The sequence below is a fragment of the Polistes fuscatus genome, unplaced genomic scaffold (assembly GCF_010416935.1).
Source record: "Polistes fuscatus isolate 324 unplaced genomic scaffold, CU_Pfus_HIC Scaffold5, whole genome shotgun sequence".
Lineage (NCBI taxonomy): Eukaryota > Metazoa > Arthropoda > Insecta > Hymenoptera > Vespidae > Polistes > Polistes fuscatus.
The window spans coordinates 12,413,893-12,438,767 of NW_025113129.1; the positions used below are offsets into that span (position 1 = coordinate 12,413,893).

The 24,875-nt window shown below is 39.5% G+C and overlaps 1 protein-coding gene across 2 annotated transcripts in view; it reads left to right on the top strand.

Moving 5' to 3' along the window:
* The window catches only part of LOC122522559 (autophagy-related protein 16-1), a 374,631-nt gene extending 355,216 nt beyond the window's left edge, over positions 1-19,415 (top strand). For both annotated transcript variants that reach the window (XM_043643748.1, XM_043643749.1), the window contains 4 exons: positions 1,679-1,858; positions 2,685-2,769; positions 2,875-3,021; positions 18,766-19,415. In XM_043643748.1, the coding sequence (XP_043499683.1) occupies positions 1,679-1,858; positions 2,685-2,769; positions 2,875-3,021; positions 18,766-18,862 (509 nt within the window). In that variant the 3' untranslated portion in view covers positions 18,863-19,415. The remainder of the gene's footprint in view (positions 1-1,678; positions 1,859-2,684; positions 2,770-2,874; positions 3,022-18,765) is intronic.
* The last annotated feature ends 5,460 nt before the right edge of the window (positions 19,416-24,875 follow it).

Below are 24,875 nucleotides of genomic sequence, written 5' to 3' on the forward strand. Positions count from 1 at the left end.
TTCATTACGTCGGTGTGATCGTCATAAGCCGCGTTTAGAATGCACGTTTGTATTATTCAACGCAGATCGTTTTGTAACTCTGCGTTCATAACGGTTCCTTGATTAATCTTTAAACGTCCATTATCGACGATTTTCTACGTCCTCCTAACATTTATCTCTCTATCGTGTTTTATCGATAATACCTTCGACGTTGTCGTTAACTCTCCCAATGGTTAAACTTTTACCTTTTTCTTGTTCAAAAAGAAAAAACAAACTAGAATCGGTGAGCAACGTAACTACGGTCATTCGGTTGTACGTTGCCGGACACTTGGAAAGAAATGTTATTACTGGATAGAAACCAGCCAGTCTATTACCTCGTCCCAGTATTTGTTTCAACGTTTTAACGTATTTTCAAAGTTCAAACACTCAAATGCGAAGTATTATTCTCGAATGTTTCGTAGACACACGTGTTACCCTAGAAATTTGAATTAGCGTCTATTTATTTTACTTACTCGAAGAAAACTAGTCGGGAATAGGGGGCATTGAAAAACTGTACTAATCGAAAAGAGACTCGTTACCGGAGGAAAAAGAGAGCCTTTGATTCTTTTCCCTTAGTCGAGAATCGAGCGTGAAACACGCGAACACGAAGGAAGGAAGGTCCTCTGAGCTTGCTTTTACTTAAGCAAATTGCTCCCAGTGCTTTCTCTCTCTCTCTCTCTCTTTCTCTTTTTCTTTCTTTTTCTTTCTTTTCTCTTTATATTTCACTTTATTTCTTTCTTTCTTATACGCGCACGCGCCCATAAACGGATATAAACTACGAGGAGATTTAATTTTTTTGAATTTCACGCGTCGCACACCTCTCGCGTGACAGAATTTATGTAAATATTTCTCGCGTGGCGCTAGCTCGATCATTAATAAACACTACCTGCATACCACACACACACCACACACCACACACCATACCATTACAAACGATATTACTTTGCTTAGAAATTTTTTTTTACAATACCTAATTTTTTCCCCATAAAAATCTATGATGTCACGTCGTAAAAATAAATTAGATGAGACGATCGATCGAACGATCGAATGAACGAACGAACGAACGAACGAGAGATTACATTTTATTTAGTTTGTATACCCTTACGTTACGTGTAGCTCGGGTAAATAGGTAATATCTATAAAAATCGAAATGTTTGTGTGTACGACAATCGCAATAGTGAAACCTGCGCGCGGAGTAGATGCCATGAGAAAACGACGGAGGCGTCGCAAGAAGGTCGCTTGTAAGCGGAAAAGCCGTAATTTATCCGGTTTGCAGTCTTGATGTTGGTCGTTTCCGTGCACCATTCGCGATTTCCAAGAGTTTTACGGAAACGAGGCGACGCGAATGTCATTTCCCGACGTAAATTAAGTTTGAAATCCTGCTTATTTCGCCACGGGGATCGATAAAAACGACTACCGTAAGAGATTCGAAAACGTTACGATCAAATGATATAACGTTGTACTTTCAAATCTATATATAACATAATATATACTAATTAAATGAAACTACGATTCTAAATAAACCGTGTTATTATTTAACGAAAACTTTTATAGGTATATCTTATTTGAATATATTCTATTTTATTATATAAATCTAATGATATCTATTGGAAAAATAACATCTGTCCGTTAACGTAGGAATTTTGATTTGCTTTCAAAGGTACGGAAACTAAATTTACTGGCTCGAGTTGCAACGATCTTGTGACGTCGGACGGTGCCGGTTCAACGATAATCAGCGGTCATTTCGATCAAAGGATAAGATTTTGGGACACCAGAGCGGAATCATCGTCAAACGACATAATTCTCGAAGGGAAGGTTACGTCATTGGATTTATCTCGCGGTAAGTAGAATCATTTTCCACATTGGAAAGGTTTCTTCTACTACTACTTCGGTCAAAATTGCAGTTTCAAATGACCGACTAGCTAGCTAGCTAGCTAGCTAGCTAGCTATTCGCGAGAGGATTTAAACCGTAGCGATATTCAATGACAATCAATATCCCGTCGAAACAAAATGGTATTTCGCGAAGGATCAGATTTTTCGGCAGGGTGTACGCGTATGTATGTGTGTGTGTGCGTGGGACGCGTTATAACAGGACGAACGTGTATACAGAAATATCACCTCGCTTTTCGACGGTATCCCAAAGCGCACCGATTTTAACTCGGAATTCACTGCGTTGATTGAAGAGCTCTTTCGAGAGACATATATTGTCCTCCCGCATTTCATTAATCTCAGTAATACGAGGATAGAAGCCGAATGAAACTGTATTGCAACGACTCTAAAATTCTGCTCGATTACATCGTATCGCTCTAATGCTTTTCCTTTATCATTCGTCGTAATACATTATGTATACTACCATTAAAGTACAATATTCCACTCGTATATAGAGGAATGCACTCGACGAAACGTTTCCAAACGCAACTGCCGCAGATTTATACGTCGTAAAATGAGATTACACGGAATGTCCCTTTCGAATCGGCTGCGGATCGTCTTCAGTCTTATATGTCGGGTATATATTTGAACTAGCCTCCTTGACTTCTATCTGAATTTATAATTAATAAATCGCGACTTCCCGTAGATTCGATTATCTCTACGTTTCATGGATAAATATTAAATTAAACGTATGCTTATTTCTTCTTCTTCTTCTTTCTTTTTTTTTGTCTTTTTAGATACGAATTATCTTCTTAGCTGCGTACGAGATGACACAGTCAAGCTGATAGATTTACGAATGAAGAAAATTATTGGATCGTTTAGGTGAGCTCTAATCGATATTATTCGATTAAATGATCAATTATCTATTATCTGTTAAAAATATTCATTTTAAAGATGAATTGACGTATTTTGTTGTATCAAATATAGCGCTGACGGCTTCAAAGTTGGTTTCGATTGGACACGGGCAGCTTTCAGTCACGATGGCCAATACATCGCTGCTGGTTCTTCCGACGGATCCGTTTTTGTTTGGTCTGTAGCGACGCATATGGTTGAGAATGTGCTAAAAAATCACGCGTAAGTATGCCTTTTTTTATCGAGTCCCCCCATGGATTATCGATTTCACGTCCCAACCACGAATGCCTCGAACGGATAAAAGTGTGGAGCTCTTTTTAGTATCGATCGGAACATGCGTTTGCGATATTAAGCTTCCTACCGTTATAAAACTCACGTATGAAAGAGATTGTTCAAGTTTATACGCTATTTTACAGCCTATTTCGGCGGTGGCGGCGGCAATGGAAAGGCTTATTAAAATCTAGAATTTCGGTTACGACATTTCGTGCCAATACCAATGTATGTTATACGACTCTATAATACGGATTATTGGAAATGTTGCACAGTCATTTTACGATTAACATTTTGTAAACCATCAAATTATCTATTATTATTTTTTATTATCGTCTATCTTACGTCCAACGTATACCAAATGGATTTTGTCGAATTCTACGTAATCGAAAGGAACGCGTACCATCGAATGAAAAAAACCAATCGTTGTTTCGAGATACGTATTCGCGTAAGTGACAAATCGTAACGCGGCAAATCTCGGAAATTCGTTGAAAGCTACTTCGGAAATGGGGATCGCGATTCTAATAACTCCGTACTGATTTATGACTCGAGTAAAAAGTACATAAAACCGAGGAAAATAATATTCCACGAAAGACGAATCGCATGAATCACTGCCGTACGTTACATCGGGTAGAAGATAGATCGGACGTTTCTTAGGACGTGGACCATCTGTCAGGGACATTTCTCGCAAGGAAAGACGACGTATACGTATGCATGTATGTATGTATGCGCGTAGCATACTCGCATACATTGCTATGTATAGGTATGCTTTGAAGCATCACCAAAATACTCGAATGTTACGCTTCGACGTGGATTTTCAGAAATACACGCGCGACCTCCTTACGTAAGTCAATAATAATTTATGAAAAATTAAGTCTTATCTCTTAGAAACGAGCAAACTCAAAACAAATATGAGAGAGAGAGAGAGAGAGAGAAAATATCAACGAAATATAACATCCCTCGTAATTTCCTCCTTTGAGTTTTGATACGACAGAAGTAGCACACGCGTTCGCATTTCTCTCAAAAACATTCGATTAATGACATAATATGACCTTACATCCACTTTAACATTTCCTCTCGATGCAACGTTTCTATCATCTTCTTCTACATCTTCTTCTACATCTTTTTATTCTTGTTTTGCATCCCTAATCTCTCTCTCTCTCTCTCTCTTTCTTTCTTTTTGCTTCCTCATTCTCCCACAAAGGGCTTTGATCATCTAACCTGATGCGAATTCAACGTTGGTTGCCCTTACGCGAACGGACTAAAACGCTCGTAATTCTAGCAGGCACCTTCGAGTGCTGTGCATACCCACCTGACACGAAAAGTTTCGAAGTACTTCGAGGCTTCGTCGTTTCGTTACACGTACTAGGTACACACACACACACATATATATACGTTAAGGAGGAGGAGGAGGAGGAGGAGGAGGAATAGCACGCGGGACAGGCACCGACTAAGAAAATATTTCGACGTCGTGCGTTTTCCACTCAACTTTCGCGCAACGTGTATCATCCTTTGCATACTTCTATATTACGTACATTGAATGTATTGTCTCTATATCCTGAAATGACTTCGCTTTATCGCAAATTTATGCGTTAGCCGAGATACCCAAAAATTTTATGCCGTCGAGAATAAAGTTAGTTCATCGCTATTGAAAATGTCATTCCGTATGAACGATTACTGTCCGTTATCAACGCGTTGCATTTTAATGATAAAAATAGAGAGAGAGAGAGAGAGACAAAGATAGATTGGAGAAATAGGAAATGGTTTCTTAAAAAAAAAAATTATGCACTTTTAACTTCTCCGAATAAAGTATTTAATACCCGTGTTTATGTGTGCGTGTGAAAGGAAAGAAAAGAGAAATAAAATTTTCCGATCAATAGAAAAACGTCTGCTAATCTTTTCAAATTTGATACTCTTAACTTTATTAAGTTTAAGAGTATAGAAAAGTTGTTGTCTAACGATGCTCGGCTCTCTCATAAATTCCAGGTTCCTTATCGTAAAGTAGTCTCTTCCCTACAAAAAAAAAAACAAAAAAACAAAAGAAAAGAAAAAGATTGGTTGCACGAATTGGTAGTCCTACGTTTGGCTGGAAACGTTCTCTTTAAGTTTCGTTCTCTCTGGCCCGTCGATCTCTTATGTTAGTCCGTTCTTCGTCATCGACCTCCTCGAGTTTTCCCAAGGACGAAGAAGAAGAAGAAGAAGAACATCACATCCCATCGCATCGCATCACATCACATCACATCTCATCACGGATAAGGAAGGAAAGAGATAGATAGAGAGATAGAAAGAAGGCTAGAGGCCGGCGTGCGGCTAAGTACCGGTCGTATCGAAAAATGGCTTAAGTACTAGTCACGTATACGCGTTCTCGTCGTTGTCCGCGCGAGCGCGTTTCACTGTTATTACTTTCACCCCGCTCGGTTAGAGAGCTTCAACCATAGAAAAGAGAGAGAGAGAGAGAGAGAATGAGAGAGTAGTCCAGGTCGTCCTGGTTGTATCTTTCGCGCGATGTGGATCGTATAATTCGCATGTTGCTCGCACACCGCGTACGAGGAGAGCGCGTTCAGGAATCCTCGCGACTAACTTAATAAGCCCCTCGCCTTATCTCCCATTGCTTTATTTTCCTTACTTGTCTCTCTCTCTCTCTCTTCGACATGGTCTTTGCTACGTTTATTTTCTTCCCTTTTTTTTCCCTTTTTTCTTTCCTTCTTTTTTTTTAACCTTAACATTAGATCTCGCGCGCCGTTCTGTTCCGAACACAGCGAACGAACGAACGAACGAACGTACGAAACGAAACGAAACGAACGCCTCGCTTAATACGTGATCATCGTATCAAGCGTTACTTCTTCAACACGTGACGGAAATTAATCTTTATTAGATAGAAATGATACTACCAAAGAATGTCGTTTCCCTTTCTACGATACTTTCTCTTTCAATTTGTTTTCTGGAACGTACGAGTAATACGACCACGACGATTATGATCATCCCCCTGTGCTGTTCGACTTATCGTTCAACTAGAATACGAAACTAATTTCGATTTTTGTCGACGCATTTAAAATCCCACCGAACGAACGAACGAACGAACAGATCACATCGATCTCTCTTTTTTTATTGATACCCACCCCGCGACGATCCTTTTTGTTTTGTAGTTTTTTTTTCTTTTTTTTTTTAATTTATAGCAAGCGCATTTCGCACCGTTCTATAATTCATTTTGAGTTGTGACACTGTTATTTTCTAACCCCCTCTCCCTCCCCCTCCTCCCTCCCGCCCCCTCTCCTATTACCTACGCGATATCTGTCGCGGTTTAAAATGCGAATTCCAGACGTTCCATTTGAATTTTGCAGTCGGGCCAACGAAGCACCAGCACCCACCGACAACACCGGCACCAGCAGCAACAACAGCACCCCTGCTATCTCCTACCCCTCCAACACTTCTTTCTCGATAAATTTATCGAACTGTGCGTCCATACGCGTTCTTTCGTCTATCCGTTGCATCGAGCTTTGAACGATTACCTGCCGCGGAAATGATTGCGGAAATAACGCCTTCCGATTTTCCCGTGGCTGGCCCGAGGAGGTTTTAAAATCGTCGTCGGTAGATTTGCTCGCACGGTCTTCCTTGGAATATAAGTTTTACGCATTTAGCTCGCGGATTTAAATCGCATTAAGCGGTCAATCGACTTAACGGAATTAACTCATCGACATCGGCCGTGGCTGAGGAAAAATCTTATAAAACCGGTCGTAGGCTGTGCTTGCCAAGGAGATCGTAGATACGCGATCGTAGTTCGATACCATTCGATGAATAATCCCTGGAATTACGGAGCACGCGCACGTTAAATGTAAATAGTATCATTAAGTGATTTGCTTCGGCTTTTATTATAGCACTACCAAAGTGGCTTACGATGTACGTACGACACATCTAGAACATTTCTCTATGACTTCCGATCTTTTTCGAAATTTTATCGTACATTCCTCCGACTATTTCTCGGTACTTCGTAGATTTTCTTTTTTTCTTTTTTGTTCCTTTCTTTTTTTCTTTTTTCTTTCTTTCCCATGTTTATATGAGAATATCGTTCGAAACGAGCTTCAGAGTTAAAGAAAGTAAAAAAGAAGGGAAGAGGAAGAAAGAAAAGAAAAAAATAAATATCGCGCAAAGCGAACGTTCAATATCCTTCCTGCTCTCTTTCTACCTGGGGAAGAAATTAAAATCGATTTTACGTCGATCAAAAGTCATTCGTTCGTTCGTTCGTTCGCTCGCTCGCTCATTCGTTCGTTCGTTCGTTCGTTTGTTCCGCAAGCATGCGTACGAAACACGCGTGTTTCGACCGATTCGGTATTTAATAAAATAACATCCGCCGCCCTAGTCCCCCCTCAACCCCTCCCACTCCCCCCTTTTCGATACGTTGAAAATGTTTAACGATTTTACGCGGCCGGTAAAACAAAATAGATTTGTATCGGATTTAAAGGTATTCCCCTCGTTGTTAGAGAATTTCAAACGTCGCAGCAATGGTGGTAGGTGTACGTACGTACGTACGTACGTGCACCACGTACTACCACGTACTCTCGCGATATTCGTTTTAATGAATCGCCACGGTATTTTGGCACGATTTCCCTTCACTGACCTTACTTGAACTCCGAAATCCGCAATTGTTATTGGCCGATAAGCTAGCGCGAACGTTTGCGCTCTAATTTGCAATCAAGCGGCAGCAGTATCCGGGCACCAGCGGCAATAGGTACGCGAGTCGGAAGGCGCGGAATTTACTGCACGATCCTGACAAAGATCAGGACGTTTCGAATAAATAGCAACAGAGGAGTCGACCGATTAAACCTTCCTCCTATGCGTAATTAGTTTAAAGTGAAGGAAGGAAGGAAGGGTGGTGGTTGGTGGGTTCCTCGCGCAACTAGACTAAGCCTAGATATGTCGCTATTATTCCATTCCACGGCAATTAACTCCTATTTCGAATACTCGAATTAGTCTTCTACGATTAATTGAATAAAACGATACGAAATAAGATTAATCTGACCGAGGGAATGGATCTTCGGAACGGATGATAGAGAAAATACTATCGGCTGTTTTTCCCGAGGCGTGGTTAGACGGCTTGATTTGTGCACGAATGTCATAAATAAATAAACGCGTAGAGGTTGGCAGAGGGGGTGAGGGGAGGGGGGGAGAGTCGTTTGTATAAACGCGAATTGCAGCATCCACTATCGTTGCTAACGGACAAGTAAGAGCTCTCCTCGTAAAGATTACTATGCCATATTTCAGTCGCGCGCGCGCACGCACCCATTTACAATTTTTCCTAACTATTTTACGAGTGGAATGTCTATTCCCCATCCTCCCCCCCCCTGCCCGCATTTAGTATTGCCACCCTTAGCGAGGTTGCTTTTTCTTAGAACTCCACTACAATTAATGTATTTCATGCGTGTAACTTCTTGCCTTGCGTGTATTCTTACGCTTCCTCGTGTTAAACTTTGCAACGTCGAGGAAGGAAAAAGAAAAGAAAAGAAAAGAAAGAAGAAAAGAAAGAAGAAAAAAGTTCGGGACAAAATTCGAGCAAGTTTCTATGAATAAACATTAACCCCCCCCCCCTCCACGACGAATCCTCGAACGAAACGAGAGAGGAAAAGATATCTCGAAGCTCATCGACGCTTACCTACTCCAAACGATTTTCCGTTACTATCCCAAAGCGATACTAACGAATCGTTCTGGTAAGAATCGAGACACCAGTTTGTTTTCACGTGTATCGTATCCTTGGGAGTGAGAGTGCTATATCCTCCTTTAGCCCTCTTTCTCTTCCATTTAAAAGCAAGCATTCGCTTTCTCTCTATCTCTTTCTTTTTCTCAACGGTGGTTCGACATTTAAATGTAACTCACCTTCTGCTCTCGTGCAGTAATGAAAATTCAACGTCGTCCTCGTCCTCCTTCTCCTCCTTGTCGTCGTCGTCGTCGTCGTCGTCCCGAGAGGAAAACAAGTGGCACCGGAGACGGAAGTAAACACCGTCGAGCAAAAGGAATTAGATTATTCCTCTTACTCTTTCTTAGTCTATACAGGATCTTTCAGGAAGCTTCGATGAAGCTCCCATCCAATGCTTTTACGTAACCGCCGTTCAAGACCGACGCTAACTTTTACGACGAACGCCTATCTCGGACGGTTATCTCGATCCAACCGTCGAACTAATTACGAAGAAATTAGTAGACGTTCAAGATGGATTCTAATTTATTTTATGTTTCTTGCGAGTCCGTTGATGCTTAAGTCGCCTCCCAAGACGCAAAGAAATTTCCTATCTTCCTTTCTCTCTCTCTCTCTCTCTGTGTGTGTTTCTGTTTGAAGTTAACTGGAGCAACGATCGAAAGATGGGTTATAATCAGAGCTCGCCATACACTCGAGCAGACTTCGTCCATCTTCCTAGAAGCTTCTAGTTCTTGTAGCAACCTGTATAAGGATAAGTACGAGCCTACTCAAGACACAGGAAAGCAATCTCCTTAGCATCATCCCCTTCTCCCTTTTTCTCTTGTTCGGCTTCGCGATGAGGATCTAGCCGATTTCATTGTCGCTCCACGCTTAACGAACCGTCCAAAGAGAAAAGTAGACTAGAACTGAAATGAGTGAGAGAGAGAGAGAGATAGAGAAGAAAGTAGACAAGGTGAAAAGGAGATCAATTGCCTGGTGACACTGCTTCCAACTTAACTCGATTTCGTTCCAGGACAATGATCGGCTGGTCCTGCACGATATTATGTCATTTATCTTCGTCGTGTCTTCGAAGGGTCGCACCGTGCCGAGCTCTTTATCTGTTTTTCCCATTCTCCTTCCGTTTGGCCCAACTTTAGCTTGCTTGCCATCGGTTCCTCTCTCGTGCCAGGAGTCACGGCTTGGTACGGATATATAACCGTTGACTACTTCGTTGTCCTCGATCCGTACCACCACCACCACCACCACCCACCCAATCACCTTCCCCCATTTATCCCTAACCATCCGTTTTCTCTCTCTCTCTCTCTCTGTCTCCTCCGTTGCATTTCACAACCAATGGGCACTCCCTGATAAAAGCTTTCGATCAAATCTGACGCGCGTATGGATTTTTCGTCCGCTTCTCTTCGAGATTCCCTCTTCTCCTCCGTTCGATCTCTTTACTCATTTTCCATCCTCCTTCTCCTACTCCTCCTATTTCCTTTTATTCGAAAGTAATAATTTTCACAGAAGATCTATGTGTTATGTGGTATAATCGAAACGATTCTATCAACGACATTTCAATCAAACCTTATACTATATATATATATGTATATATTCAATCTTTATGAATCTATATAACTTGATATTCTCTCGCTTACACACGAGAAATGATAGTCGTTTATCCAATCTCATGATCCGATTGGTTGCCACATTCAACGTTACTCTTGTACCTCGTCCGGTCTACGGGGACGTTGAAAACGGAATTTCAATCTTCATCGAGAATTGGCAGAAAATCTAATATAATTACCAGATCGTAGATAAGATAAATAGATAGATAGAGAGAGAGAAAGCGTGAATAAGAATATTACCCGGAATATGGAGATTGAAAAGAAATCATCGCGACTCTACGACGTTCATCCAGTCGAGTCTTTATTAATTCATTTCTTGTCATCGCTTTCTTTAATAGTAACATAATTGCAAAACGTATTACATCCTGGCGAAGATGCATAGAATACAAGCTTTGAGACATACAAGAAATTCCAATAAAACGGGACGTTAGGAGAGAAATGACAGACATGTGTCATCGTATACGTCCGACTATTATACAATCAACGACCTCCTCCTCCCCTCCTCTCCTCGTCCTCCTCCTCGACGTTGCCGACAACGTTTCTCCTATCTTCCAGGAAATTTACTTACATTAATCCTTAATAGTATCAACGTGTCCTCACGTGACTACGTGTTCGTTGCTTGGTACGAGATCGTTGTGTCCACACGAGCGCACACTTCTCTTTGAAGGTACACACGCTTTCGTTTGAAGAATACAGACACCATTAAAATGACACAACGCGCTTTCAACGTTGGAAAACTTTCGACTAAAGGAAGACGTCGGGGAGGGAGGGGGTGAGGCTGGGGAAAGAATCACTTTAACCCTCTCCTACCGATAAACCCGATCGATTCTTCTTCTTCTTTTTTTTCTTCTTCGTCGTCATGGCGACTTATATATTCGAGATAGAAAATAAATTTTTCAAACGTGGACACCGATGATCGGTATAGAATCTTTACATTTTTTAGAAGATAAAGCGGCCGGCGTGCAATACGTGCCGCGAACTCGACGTATAGTTACCCATCTCGTTTTGTAAATCCTCTACTCCTAATGGGAAAATGATAAAGACGAACGAGCCATCGATTCCCCCCCCCCCCCACCTCCTCCACCCTTCTTTTGATCCTCCTTTTTCCCTCCTCACTCTTTTTCTCTTATTTCGCGTTCGTTTCTACTCCTGGCGAATTGGATTAGCTGCAGCAGTGATCTCGCACGCGAGAGCACGAGTTTCATGATTTATTACGATAAAAGAGTCGAGAATAGATACTTTGCCATCGTTTTGCATCGATCTCGTAAATAAATAATATATAGGAGCTTTTTCTATGTATATATATATTGAAGGGCCTTGAAGTGGCCCTCGAACGGGTTCAATGCGTCGACGAGATATGAGATCAACGAGGAATTCGACAGGTCGAACGTTTCTCGAACGTTTCTAGAACGATATCTCGCGAACTGTCGGTCAAATGGGAACTTCGTTTGAAATAGTGAAAGTGAAGTTGGATGGAAGATGGGTAGAATAACTCGGCGCGTCAGTGGTATCACTAACTTTCGACGTGGCACACGGAGGTGGAGTAGTAGATAGCCTTAGCTAGGTAGCAAAGTAAAAGCGAGAGTTTATAGCGAGTGAGTGAGAGAGAAACAGGAGTGAAAGATATTACGCTCGTATCACGTGTTGGAAGAACTTGTACGGTGATTCCGTGTAAACGTGTTTTTTTTTTTTTTTTTTCTTTTTTTTTTTTTTTTTTATTTAATTTTTTCCCGAATATACATGGCATCTCTCGAACGGAAATACTTGTACCGAGATAGAAGAAAAAAGAAGAAAGGGATTACCCGTTGATACAACTCTACGTTTACTACATCCATTCAAAAATCAATCGTGTTCGATCGTGTAGATCAAAAGTAATAGTAGTAGACTTTTTTTCGCTTCTGTAATATCCCATGGAAGAACGCAAACAATGATCTAGGTTGTATATAGCTATACGATATCATCCTCCTCCATAGAGATAGATTGTATAACTATGTTACTCTTCTTCCACGCGTAAAGCCATTATACGTGTAAAACTTTTTCGATAGTCAACCGGCACGTTCTCGCGATCATTCGTGCCACGCAACCTCGCGATTTCTAACTTCTTACTTACTTTAACGAACACTTCTTCTTCTTCTTCTTCTTCTTCTTCTTCTTCTTCTTCTTGCTATTCGATTATTACGATGACTTCTTGTTCAAAGTTATTTTTAAATTGTAATATTCGACGATGATTTCGTGATAGCGAATTATTTGATTTTTCGTATGAAGAAAATAAAACAAATCAAAGAGAAAAATATCTGACCGTAAAAGTAAATCACATTTTTGTTTTTATTTTTTCTTTCTTTTTTCTTTCTTTTTGAAAATAGTTTAAATCGAAACATTTTGTACGTTCAAGTTGTTCGAATCTCTCGTCGTGGCAGAGTACGACGTTTCGCATCATTTGCCGCGAGAATGACGTCGATCTAATCATCATCGTTCGTATTGTCGTTTCATCTCTCTCTCTCTTTCTCTCTCTCTCTGTCAATGCAACAACGCGTTCGCGAAAGGCAGCTTTATCTTTCTCCAGTGTGTTCGCGTCCTTCTGTCGCGTTATAGAAACGACACGATATACGTCAATGAGCGTCCCATTAGGCGCCACTATTCGTCGTACACAACATGCATTCGAATGCATTTCGCTCGCGGCTACGAGGTAAGATGGAAAGAGAAAGAGAGAGAGAGAGAGAGAGAGAGAGGAATAGGAAGAGAAATGGAGATCGATAAGCAGAAATCCACGATTGTCAACGCTATTCGAGGATATTCGCGTGATCGGTGGTCGTCTTTCGTAAGAAAGATCACTTGGACGTCTCGTTTCCGTGACACATCCATGGACGCGTTGAAACGACGACTTGCTGACCGGTTACTTCTCTCTTATCTATCTTTCCCTCTCTCTCTCTCTCTCTCTTGGTATTTCTTCCGAGATAGGGAATAGAACGATAGGCTTTGCGGTAAGAGACGCTGACGAATAGACACACGCGATTGGACACGGGAATATTTGAATCCGAACGGACAGGTGGTGGTGGTGGTGATGGTTCTGGTGATGGCGATGGCGATGGTGGGATACTTACTCGTTCTGCCATATGAACGATTAATCGGTTTCCGGTTGAAAATGTCGGAAAGTAGTTAGCAGGTATGATCGATGGTTTCCGCCGTGGGAGAGATAGTATAACTAAACGTTCGTGATCCAATTTCGATTTAGAAATCCTCGAACATAATCGGAGCAGGCGATGGCGGATAATTTAGAAATTCATTCGTTCGAACTTTTAGGATGACTAACGATCGATTCGAGTAAACGATTCTAACCCCTCCCCCTCCTCCCCCCCGAACGACGTGGTGTTCTCCTATCACATCTGGCAGTTTATTTTCTCACGCGCGGAACGGCTAAGCTTCTTTCCACCACAAAATCATTGCGGTAGGTAGTGTGTCTTGTACATCGGGACCGATTATGTTCCGCATTACTTGTGTACCTTAATACTTCCCTCCCATTCCACAAGCTCCTCTTCCTTCTCCTCTTCCTCCTTCTTCTTCTCGTTTCTCGAGTTCGCCGATTTATCGCAGAGACGCGACAACCGTGTCGAACGTGTCAACAGGTGGCACTCATCATTCCTCCTAACCATATCGCGTAGGATGTGCTACCGACCATGATAAAGAATACATTAACCGGAAATGTAGGTGTCGTTGTGAAGCTCCGTTCTTTCAGGACAGACTCCCCCACCCACCCCACCCCTCATCCTTCAAATCTTTCAATTCAAATCTCTTTGACATCCTATACGATCAAAATTATTCGATAAGAGAATCAAATTAATCTAGAAGAGTTATCGCGTAATAAAGTGATCTACGTAATTTCATATTTATTTTAATATATCTACATCCATATACTATATTATAATAACGTAACAAATTCGACAAATCTAGTATCTCCTCTTAGGTATTTGAAGAAAAATTATCAAGGGAAATAAGCACGCGTCCTACCGTGGCAAATCTTGAAGAATAATCGTTTTAATTATCTCCGGTAGGTTGTAGCGAGTAAACGCTCCATCTTATTTTTCTCGCGATGAAAGAGAAAACCGTAACAGTACTTATCCCATCTTTTCCATCCTTTAAGTGGTCCATCCGCAAATCCTCCTTCTCTCTCTCTCTCTCTCTCACTCTCTCGTGGAATCCTTCCTCTTCCTGTTCCGTTCTCATCATCCCTTCTTCGTTCTTTGCAATACTCACGCTTCGCATAATCCATAGCTCCTGGCTAAGATCTAAAATCCCGCGTCGTTCTTTCTCACTCTTTATCTACCTCTTCTTTCTGTTCTATTCTGTTCTGTTCTATTCTGTTCTATTTTATTCTGTTCCGTTCTGTTCCGCTTATAACGACGAGGCTCCGCTCTTTTTCCTATCCTTTTCCTCCCCTTCTCTTACCCTTCCCCCACGTTTTTCCCGTTTTCTCTTCTACCTGCTTGACAAGGTTTCAACCCCTCCCTCCCCCTCTCTCCCCGCCAGCCAGTACCCGCGTTGCCGTTTATACGTTAACTCCGTCATTTGCAAGAACGACAGACGACGAAAATGCTTTCACGTAGCGCATTTCAAAGGCACGCGTACTCCATCCTCCTCCTCCTCCTCCTCCCCTTGCTCCCTCTCAACCCACCCCCTTTCTTTACCCCTCTTCTCTATGTTGCTTCTCTTTGCTTCTCGGTCTACTCTTATCCTCTTTTACTTTTTCGTACGGTGACTGTTGGTAAGGGGAGTTGGAAAAGAAAAAATAATCCCCGTGAAAAGTCGAGTGACAGAGAAATAAAAAAAAAGAGGAAGAAGAAGAAGAAGAAAAAAAACAAAGTTAGAAGAAAAGAAAGTAGAGAAAACGTCGTTCTGGAAAGCTTATTTCCACGCTACTTCGGTAAGAACGGATAGTTCTCCTTTATCACGTTGGCAATATACATCACATAGGTAGGTACTACTCGCAAAAGGTATCCCTTCCTCTAAGAGAAACAGGCATCCCTCCCGTCGCTTCGAGAAATATCGTCGACGACTAGGATGCCGGTGACCGAGGTCGCCGTACTCACGACGGGTGGTGTTCGTCGCGACGACGACGACGACTACGAGCTTTCATAGAGCTTTTTCTTTCGGTTTTCCTACTTTTTATTTCCCCTCTTTGTGTGTGTGTGTGTTTCTGTGTGTTTTATTCTCTCTCTCTTTTTCGTCATGTACCTTGCACAGTTGCTATTTTTTCCCCACCCCCTCCCCACTTTAACCAACATACGTATATACGTACGTACGTATATGTATTATACATATATGTATATACATTTACTTGCAAAACACATATACATACGTAGGAGTACTTTAATTCGACCATTCGAATCGTATGTCTCATTTTTATCTCAAACGTTATTTTTTTGTTTAAACCTACAAAGTACCCCCGAATTTCGGTTGCTGGACGCGCTGCGGCGTATCATCCTCTACTGTTTTCCTTTTTTTTTTACGAGGGAAATATTTTGAAGGCTTAGGTTAACTTCCTCTTTTTGTTCGTCCGTCTGATCGTTCGAAAAACTCTGGTTAAAAGGGCTTCCTCCTCCCTTCCCTTCCCTTCCCTCGTTTTTCTTCCCTTTATTTCTCTTTGTTTATCCGTACGTCTCTTTCTCTCTCTCTCTCTCTCACGCACGCGCTTTTCCGTTTGTTCCGGTCGCGGTCTTGGCGTGGTTTCGAAAATTTTCCAAATGCCCCCCCTCCCTCCCTCCCTCCCCGCCCCGTCCACATGACCCTTTTACGATTCCGCGCGTCCTACAAATCACCTACGGGAATTCCCGCTTTATAGGCGTTTTGCACCGTACCAGCAACAGCAATGCTGGTTGCACCGAAATTGCGCTGCAATGTGTTGTTTTTTTTCTCTCTCTCTCTTTTTTTTTTCTCTCTCTTTTTTGTATTCCTCCCCCCAATCGCGCGTTGATTCTTCAACGAAACGGTTCTACCTCTCTTCTCTCTCTCTCTCTCTCTCTCTCTCTTTCGAGCAAGCACCAATACATCCGATAATGACCGTTTCAAATTTGCATTTAATTTTCCATCGTTCGCTCGTTTCATCTCCAAGTTATGCTCTCGTTACATTCTATCATAGATGTAAAACCACGAAAAATTTCATATTATTTCGATTTTTTCTTTTTTCTTTTTTTCGACGCTACAATTTTCTCGCGTAATTTGTAATTATAAGTTCATCGTTCTATTTGAAAATATACGAACGGCATAATGATTTTTATAAACTAATAAAGTTTCGATCCATCGAACGTGAAAACAATGAAAATGAGCTTCCTAATTGAATTGAAATTATAATTGGTAAAACGCGCGTGTTGTATACTTGTATTTTAATAAAGCATATATCAGGTAGGAAAACATTGTCGTAGGAAAAAAAAAAAAGAAAAAGAAAAAAACAAAAAAAATTATTTACCGAACGGTTGTACGCATGAATCGAACGAAAGTGCATTTGTATTTTAGGGGTGGCGGGGGAGGAAATATGTTTTTTAAAATAGCAACGCGTTAATAAACAGAATCATCGTATACGCGTACCTACGAGTAACGCGTTTACACGTCGTATAAATTTATTTATGCGAATCGGACTATTAGTTTAATCCTCTTGTCGAGATTAAATCTTTTGAACTAGTTAAAACAGAGAGAGAGAGAATGACACGAGAGATACGAAGATATATAATAAAATGAAAGCAAATAATTTATCGTGGGGGATTGCAATGCGGTATTATTCGATCAATCAATAATTATTTGAATAGCGTTAGATATAGAAATAAATGAGCTCGTTGTAAAGCATCCGTTGTTGGAGAAATGGAGAAAGAAAATGAAAAAAAGACAGACAGACAGGCAGACAAGAGAAAGAGAGAGAGAAAGAGAAATACTATCTTTTGTAACAGTTAGTCGGTGCCACAGCAATTCGTCCGATCCATTATGGCCTGAAAACACAATCTCCGTCCATAATTACCCTCGAATTACATTCGCCTCGGCGAAATCGGTTAATGTCACCCTTGGCGGATGACGTTGCACGTAGGCTAATTCCTTACGCTCCATTCGCACACGTAATAACGTTTCTAACGGTACCATAGCGCGAGTTTCAGTTTATTCTGTAAAACATTGTCGTGTGGTAGTGTCTTTCCGTTCCAAATTTACTTTCCACGTCGTAGCGTACGTAAACCTTTCCCGCAAAGATTCTCTTTTTGCGGTAAACAAGTGGGGGGTGGAAGGGGGTTAGGAGGAGGAAACAAAGAAATAGGGAAGAAGAAAAGCTTTCTTTATTGAACTACTACTACTACTACGACTACAATTCATAGTAATCTATTTAAACTTAAACGCCTTTTAATTGGTTTCATAATTTTTCTTACCTTTTTTTTTTCTTTTGTTTTGTTTTTCATTCTTTTCTCCTCTTAAACGACGATCTTTTCGAACCGAACCTACTACGAGCTTATACATTTACGAGTGAATTACTTTACAAGCAATTTTATAATTGGCCTGTTTTTTTTTTAATTATACAAGTTAATGTCGTAGTTTAGTTAATAGGATCAAAAAATATTCGCGAGATCCCCTTTGTATTTTGATTCTGACGAAGAAGTACGAAACGTTTTGATTTCTTCTTTTTTTTTTTTTTTAATAAATTCGGTCCCTTTTTTTCGTCACCAAACGACGAGTAGACAGAACGTTGTAACGTGTCATTATTTTTGTTTTGTTTTTGAACGTTTATCGAGTAACGAAAATTCAGGAGGAAAATAAAATTTGATTGTTTTAATGACGAGAATAACGAGAAAATCCAGGTATACGTTATAAACTATTACCAAATGTCGAGCTCACGCTTTTATCCGTTAGTCTTCAACGTCGTCGTCGTACAACAACATATCTCTCTCTCTCTCTCTTTTCTATGCGACCGGATATGCGGAAGCTTGCTTCTGTTCCGCGTTTGGAACTGTGCTTCGTTAACCCTTTGATCTCCGATGTCGAAGCACGTTTCCCATCTAATTTTTCACTTTATCCTCTGTCAGATGTAGCGTAACGTTTACTATACTTCGTCGTATCGTCGTTCATTTAAACCGTGTCTCGTTGAGTTCACTTGAAATAAACGTTTTATATAAACGAGTAGGCAACACACACACAAATAAAACCTATGGAAAATTCATTCTATATTAACGACAAAATTATACGCCTTGTTTTTCTCTTTTTCTATCCAACTAATACCCATAAAAATGCATTAAATAAGAAAACACATTGGAAATCATATTTCAATGTAATAAATACGATGATATCTGTTTGTTCCCTTTAATCTGATTTCTTTTTTCAATTCTTTTTTTTCTTTTGGGTCAACGTTCGGAAAAAAAAAAACAAAAAAAACCCATACAGGGCAACTGTGACGGCTGTATCATGGCATCCACATGGAACTTTCCTAGCATCGGTCGACCGTTCGAAGACCGTTACAATTTGGGGCGACTACGTTTGATAGGACGAACGATTCAACTACGACAAACGATTGTTGTTTCACGGCTGACGACTAGCGTGTTTTATCCTCTTCTACTACCATTCCTCGATTACCATTCTCGCTTGGTGGAACATTTTCATGGGAAAAGAACGAAGTTAACGTCGGGCACCACCATCCACCCCCATCTCAGCCCCCGTTAAACATAGGGCCACCATCGAGGAAAACAACAACGACGACGACGACGAGGAGGAAGAGGAGGAAGAGGAGGGAGGGGGAGGGATAAAGACGATAACAAATATAGTAATAAAAAGAAAGAGGATTTTTTCACGAGAAGAGGAATAATCAAAATCATTGGACGATTTTGACGTTACTTATGGTTGTAAAAGCCTTTCCCCCTTTTTCTTATGGGGGATAACGTTTCGGTGAGCTGTAAAGCGCCGCGGCTAATAGCCACGAACGAATCGAGAAAAGGGCTGTAGGAACTATTGTACATAAAGTTGCACTTATTGTGTTACTCCGAGGTTGTAAAGATATCCTTTTTTAGAGGTAGGGTAAGCAACAAGAACAACAACAACAACAACAACAACAACAACTACAATTGCGCATCGTGCTCGCCACCACCATCACCACCACCAACACCACCGTCTCCTGAGAAATCCGTGAGATAATCTTGTAGTTACTATTTCGAGATTCGCGTCTGGCGTCGTTGCTTTTTTAAACAAATTTCATTTTCAATTAAATAATATTAACATTTATATATATATATATAAATATATAAATATAAAAGCAATCGTTTGTCGTTAACAAATACTACGACGATGACGATAATCTATAACTATGGATGATATTCGTTTAAGAAAAAAAAAAAAATCATAAAAAAAAGAAAGAAAAAAAATGTAAAAAAAACAAATAAGCCAAGCTATATTTTCCTTCCTTTGATTGAATGCGAACGTTCGTCCTGCACGACGATTGAAACATTGATCGTCGACTTTTATATGATTCAACGCAAATATTATATTATATTAGAGACGAAAATTAGATGTATTTTTTAATAAATAAGAAAGCACAATAATATGTTAACGAGATATCGATATGCTGATCGCGTTTTATGAGCGATTTGTATGTTAACTGTAAGGAGATAAGTATCACAGTTCGCAAAGGATAATCTAACACTAATAGATCTAATGAATTACTAAATCGTTGAGAAAAAGATAATAACATTAATAATATAAGATAATTGTAAAAATGATGATCATTGTTTCGAGATATAAGTTCATTTTATTATGTTGTTATACGTTTTGGGTAATTTCTTTATTTTTTGTTTTCATTTTGTTTCGTTTTATATTTTTACGTCACAAAAAAAGTTTATTTTTATTATTAATTATATAATTTTACAATCAAAAAAAAAAAAAAAAATAAAAGAAAGACTCGATATTAATATTTAATATAAGTAATATTACTTTTGATTATTATTAAAACAAAACAAAAAAAAAGAAGGACGAAGAGTGGAATTATAACTTACATTGTTTTTTTTTTTTTTTAGTATTTTGCATTGCTCTTATAAAATGGCAATGTACTTTCGCACACAGTCTGATATTATTTACGATTAATCCACAAAGATCCTATTTTTTCATTCTTTCTTTCTTTCTTTTCCTTTCTTTATTTCTCAATATATATTTTAATAAATATGACATGTACGAACAAACGCGGTCTAATTTGTATACCGAACTTTTAATAGGTTTTTGATGGCGTTGTCGATTTCGTCCTTCGGTCACGATAATTCGTAGGAAGGGTTGATTTAAACAAGCGGTACCGAACTATCGCCCAATAACTTGTATGTACGTGACGAGTAGTGCAAACCGCCGATTACGCATGCAAATAGAGTATTATAATGCTGCAAACTTATTACGAAAATTCATCGATCGAGACGGCACATTCTAATTTTACTGTTAAATTCGTAAACTACGAGCGATTTTCAAAAGCTCGTTTTAACCTAACGCTTGAAATGAATTTCATTTCATTCTCCGTATTATTGTTTCCATTTAACTATAGATTTTTTCTTATTTTTTATTTCATTTTCGGCCTAAAAATAAAAGATTTGTGTTAATTCGTATTTATAGAATAGCTTCTGATTCGATGAATTTTCATGAATAGCTTGCAATGGTCTCGCAACAGCGCGTCTCGAACCAAACCGATTGCGTCCAAACCTATTATTTCTATTACTATATTTACTATAATATACATTGTACTTTGTCTTAATAGAAACACGTAACACTTACACGGATAAAACAAACGTTTGTCTCATTATTCTATCTTATTCTATCTCTTTATCACACTCACTTTTTACATTTTATCTCGTTCCTTTTTATTTTAATAATGTATAGACATACATGCAGAAATAATTGACACGCCGCATAAACACACTGATTATTATCAAAATAAGAATATTGTATACATCGTGTCGGTGAGACATGTAAATATAAACGATAAGTTTCCTTCTTGTATATTTTCTAAAAATTAGTATTTCATTTTATTCCTATACGACGAAGAAATTCCATTTATGTAACTTTTTATTTCAGAATAGTATAATAATGCATTATAATTTGCAAATAAATTAAAAAAAAAAAAATAAAAGAAAGAATTAAACGAATGTAAAAATACAAATTCCAATGGACTCTCCGTGGGATATCGCAGAGGTAAAAATCATGCCTAGTGTGTGTTTCATTTTAGTTCGATCGATCTCAAAGGACTAAATCCTGTTCCTATATCGAAGAAGACGATTTCCAGGACAGAGAAATAACATCAAAACTGGTACGTAAAGAATAAAATAATGATATAACGTGTATTAAATAACAATCGTAATAGGGGAATCGACGTAGAATATTGTACAATTAAAATAAACATTATCGAGCTTATGAGATATCCTAGTTAGTAGCCTTTAACTCTCTTAATGAACTAGTCTACTCTAATCTTGTATTTCTCTGTTATCCTCCCTTGAAAACGCATATCTACCTAGCAACATACGTACGTGGAATATATCGAGAAACGGTTTACAGGAACGTTACTTAGCAGAAAGAGAGAGAAAGAGAAAGAGAAAGAGAAGGTGTATCTGACAGAACCTAGCCAACATGGTTTCGAAAGCACTCATTAGTCAGTGAAATGCGGTCACGAAGTGACAACTCGCACATAGAATATTATACGGTCCAAGAACTTCCATCTGTGTACTCATATCGCGAAGCCCGCTAGTGAGACAGCGCGTCGTTACTCTCGCGACTGTTTGTAACTTTCGCATTATACACCCTTTGTCCGTGATTCGACAGTTTCGACAGTTTCGCAATGGAACGTTAGAATGTGCCAGACCGACCAAGCGAAAACGCTTGCAAACGACGTTAAAGTTCAATCGGACCGCCGCATCTGGGTCCACCGGCAACAATTTTTCTCCCTATTTTCTATCATTTTATTCTTCACTCTTTTACCAATCTTCTTTCGATACCAACGTACGAGAATATTTTTCCTTTCTTTTATTTTCATTATTTAATCCAATCCCCCTCCTCCTCGTCCTCGTCCTGTCTGCTACTTTGTTCTTTGTATCTAATTTTGTTCGCGAGCCGCAAGAAAAAGCTTGCGTTCATATGCGAGAAATAAATAGAAATGGACTATTATTTTGCGTATAAATACATAGATGCATTGTATGTAAACGTATATGCACAATCTCGCGTGTATATATATATACAGGGTAGAAAATAAATAAATAGAAGTAGTACGAGCCAACCGGAGTTACTTATCTCGCGCTCCGTATCGTGAGTTTTAGCATGAAGGGTCCGAGATTCGCATTGTTGATTTCGTACAAACGTAGATACTATGTCATGCATATGTATACAGGTATATGCGTGTATATCGTAAGTATACCTAAGAGAAAAAATACAACGTAGAATAATTGAAAAGTTATACGAATTTGATAGAATTAACATTACGTATCTTCGATGAAAAATAAAAACCAAATCTAAGCTCGTAGAAACATCGATAAGAAAAATCCACGATATCATCCGCGTTGTCGCTGAAAGTGAAAAATCTTTGGGAAAACAGAAATTCCGTTGAACAGGTAAGAAAGTGTTTCGGTCTGGGATGTGTTTGTCTGCAGTAGGATCTCGGCCGCTTTCACGGTCTGTCATGCAGAAAAATTGACTCGGTCCAATCGTTTTGCGGGTGAATCAAGGAGTCGAAACGTTTCCTTTAATCGCATCCTTTCCTCTCTAGCGTGCACTGTGCATAGCAGCTTTGAAGCTTCATCTGCAAGTGTAAGCTTTGTAACTCGTTTAATGAAAATTTCTGTTCGTTGCACCGTTTGCACGCACAGACGCGTTATAATCTCTGTTTCTCTCTGTTTCTCTCTCTCTCTCTCTCTCTCTCTAACTAATTTTACCTATGCGAAATCATCTCTCTTCCTCGCGAAGAAATTAAAGGCCGCCCAACACAACCATCGACTCTTCCTACTTTCCGCTCATTTCTCGTATAAACCGATCAAGTTATTCGAAGGCTTCGTAACGCAAGCATACTTTGCATCGTTGGTAAATCTTTCTCCCCCTCCCCCACCTCTCCCACTTACGAGCTTTCCAAAGATCAATGAAGAAATTTCACGCGAAACTGGAACGCTGTTCCCTACTCGCCGAGCCTCGTGAAGGAAGAAGAAGAAGACGAGAGAGGAGAGAAAGGTGAAATAATCGTCGATGATTTCCTAAACGATATTTTGCATCGATCGGATTAGTCTACGTCCGGTTCACGTTTGTAAGTAGGTATGTAGGTACGTACCAATCAATTTGATCTTCCAATCAGTGACTCAACTCGACTCGACTCGACTCATCATCCATCCGGTCTCTTAATTAACTCAACTCTGTCTTTGATATGCAGATGTATCCGTGATCGACAGATTTCTTCTTTGGATTATAACGAGGTCATTGCATCTATCTATCTGTCCTATTCGATTATAGAAAAAAAAAAAAAAGAAAAAAAAAGAAAAAGGATAATGGGAAATGAAGTTAAGAGGATGATGCGTCGAGTCGATAGTCGATTTTCAAGATAAAAGACGGTTTCTTCTTGATCATGATTATTTTTCGAACAAAGTTCACGTTTTAATTTATTATTACTCTTCCGATACTTCTTCTTCGTACTATCGTAGATCTTAATAAGAAAAGAATAGGAAGAAGAATAAAACAAAAAGAAGATGAAGAAGAAGAAGAAGAAAAAAAGGGACATTATATAAGTGAACACATTCTCGAACATCGTCCGTTACTCACGATATCGAGTGGCGAAAAACATTTGATCTGCCCCAACTTCTTGATTAATGTATCTCTAACAACTAGGTGAGGCTCGACCTTAATTACCGTAATTCTCCTTGATACCTATACGTCTTCGATGGACGAGAACAGTGATTAGCGCGCTTCTTCGTGAATCACGCGTCATTTGCATCGTAACGTTCGAAAGCTTTCAAGAAGGGACGACGAAGGAACGTGCTGCAACCTTCGCTAAAGTGATTCTTAATCGTAGAAGACTCCGGGCTATCTTATTTATCCTGTCGTTTACTCTTCCTCTCGTCTTCTCTCATTGAAAACGCATATATGAAGTAATTTATTGCACGCAACAACATTTAATATAACGATCACAAATCTAAATTACACAAAAATATATATTAACATGAGAAGAATCAAATGAAAGAGATTAAAAACAAAAACGTGTTCCTTATTTCGATCATCGAATTTCTTCAAAGTATCTAAAAGTATAGTAACATGATATATCTGTAAAAATAATAGTAAAATAACATTTTGTTCGTAGATTCGATACAAAATTCATCCCTACCCCCGCCCCAACCAAATAGTATCCTTTTCTTCGCGTGCCATAGTTCCCATGTGGGGATATCAATATTGAAACGTAAAAAAGATTCAATCAGTCGCGAAGTTTCAGCGCCAATCAATCACTCCCTCCTGTCTAGCCACCCATCCGTGGCCGCCACCTCTCTCTCTCTCTCTCTCCTTCTTCT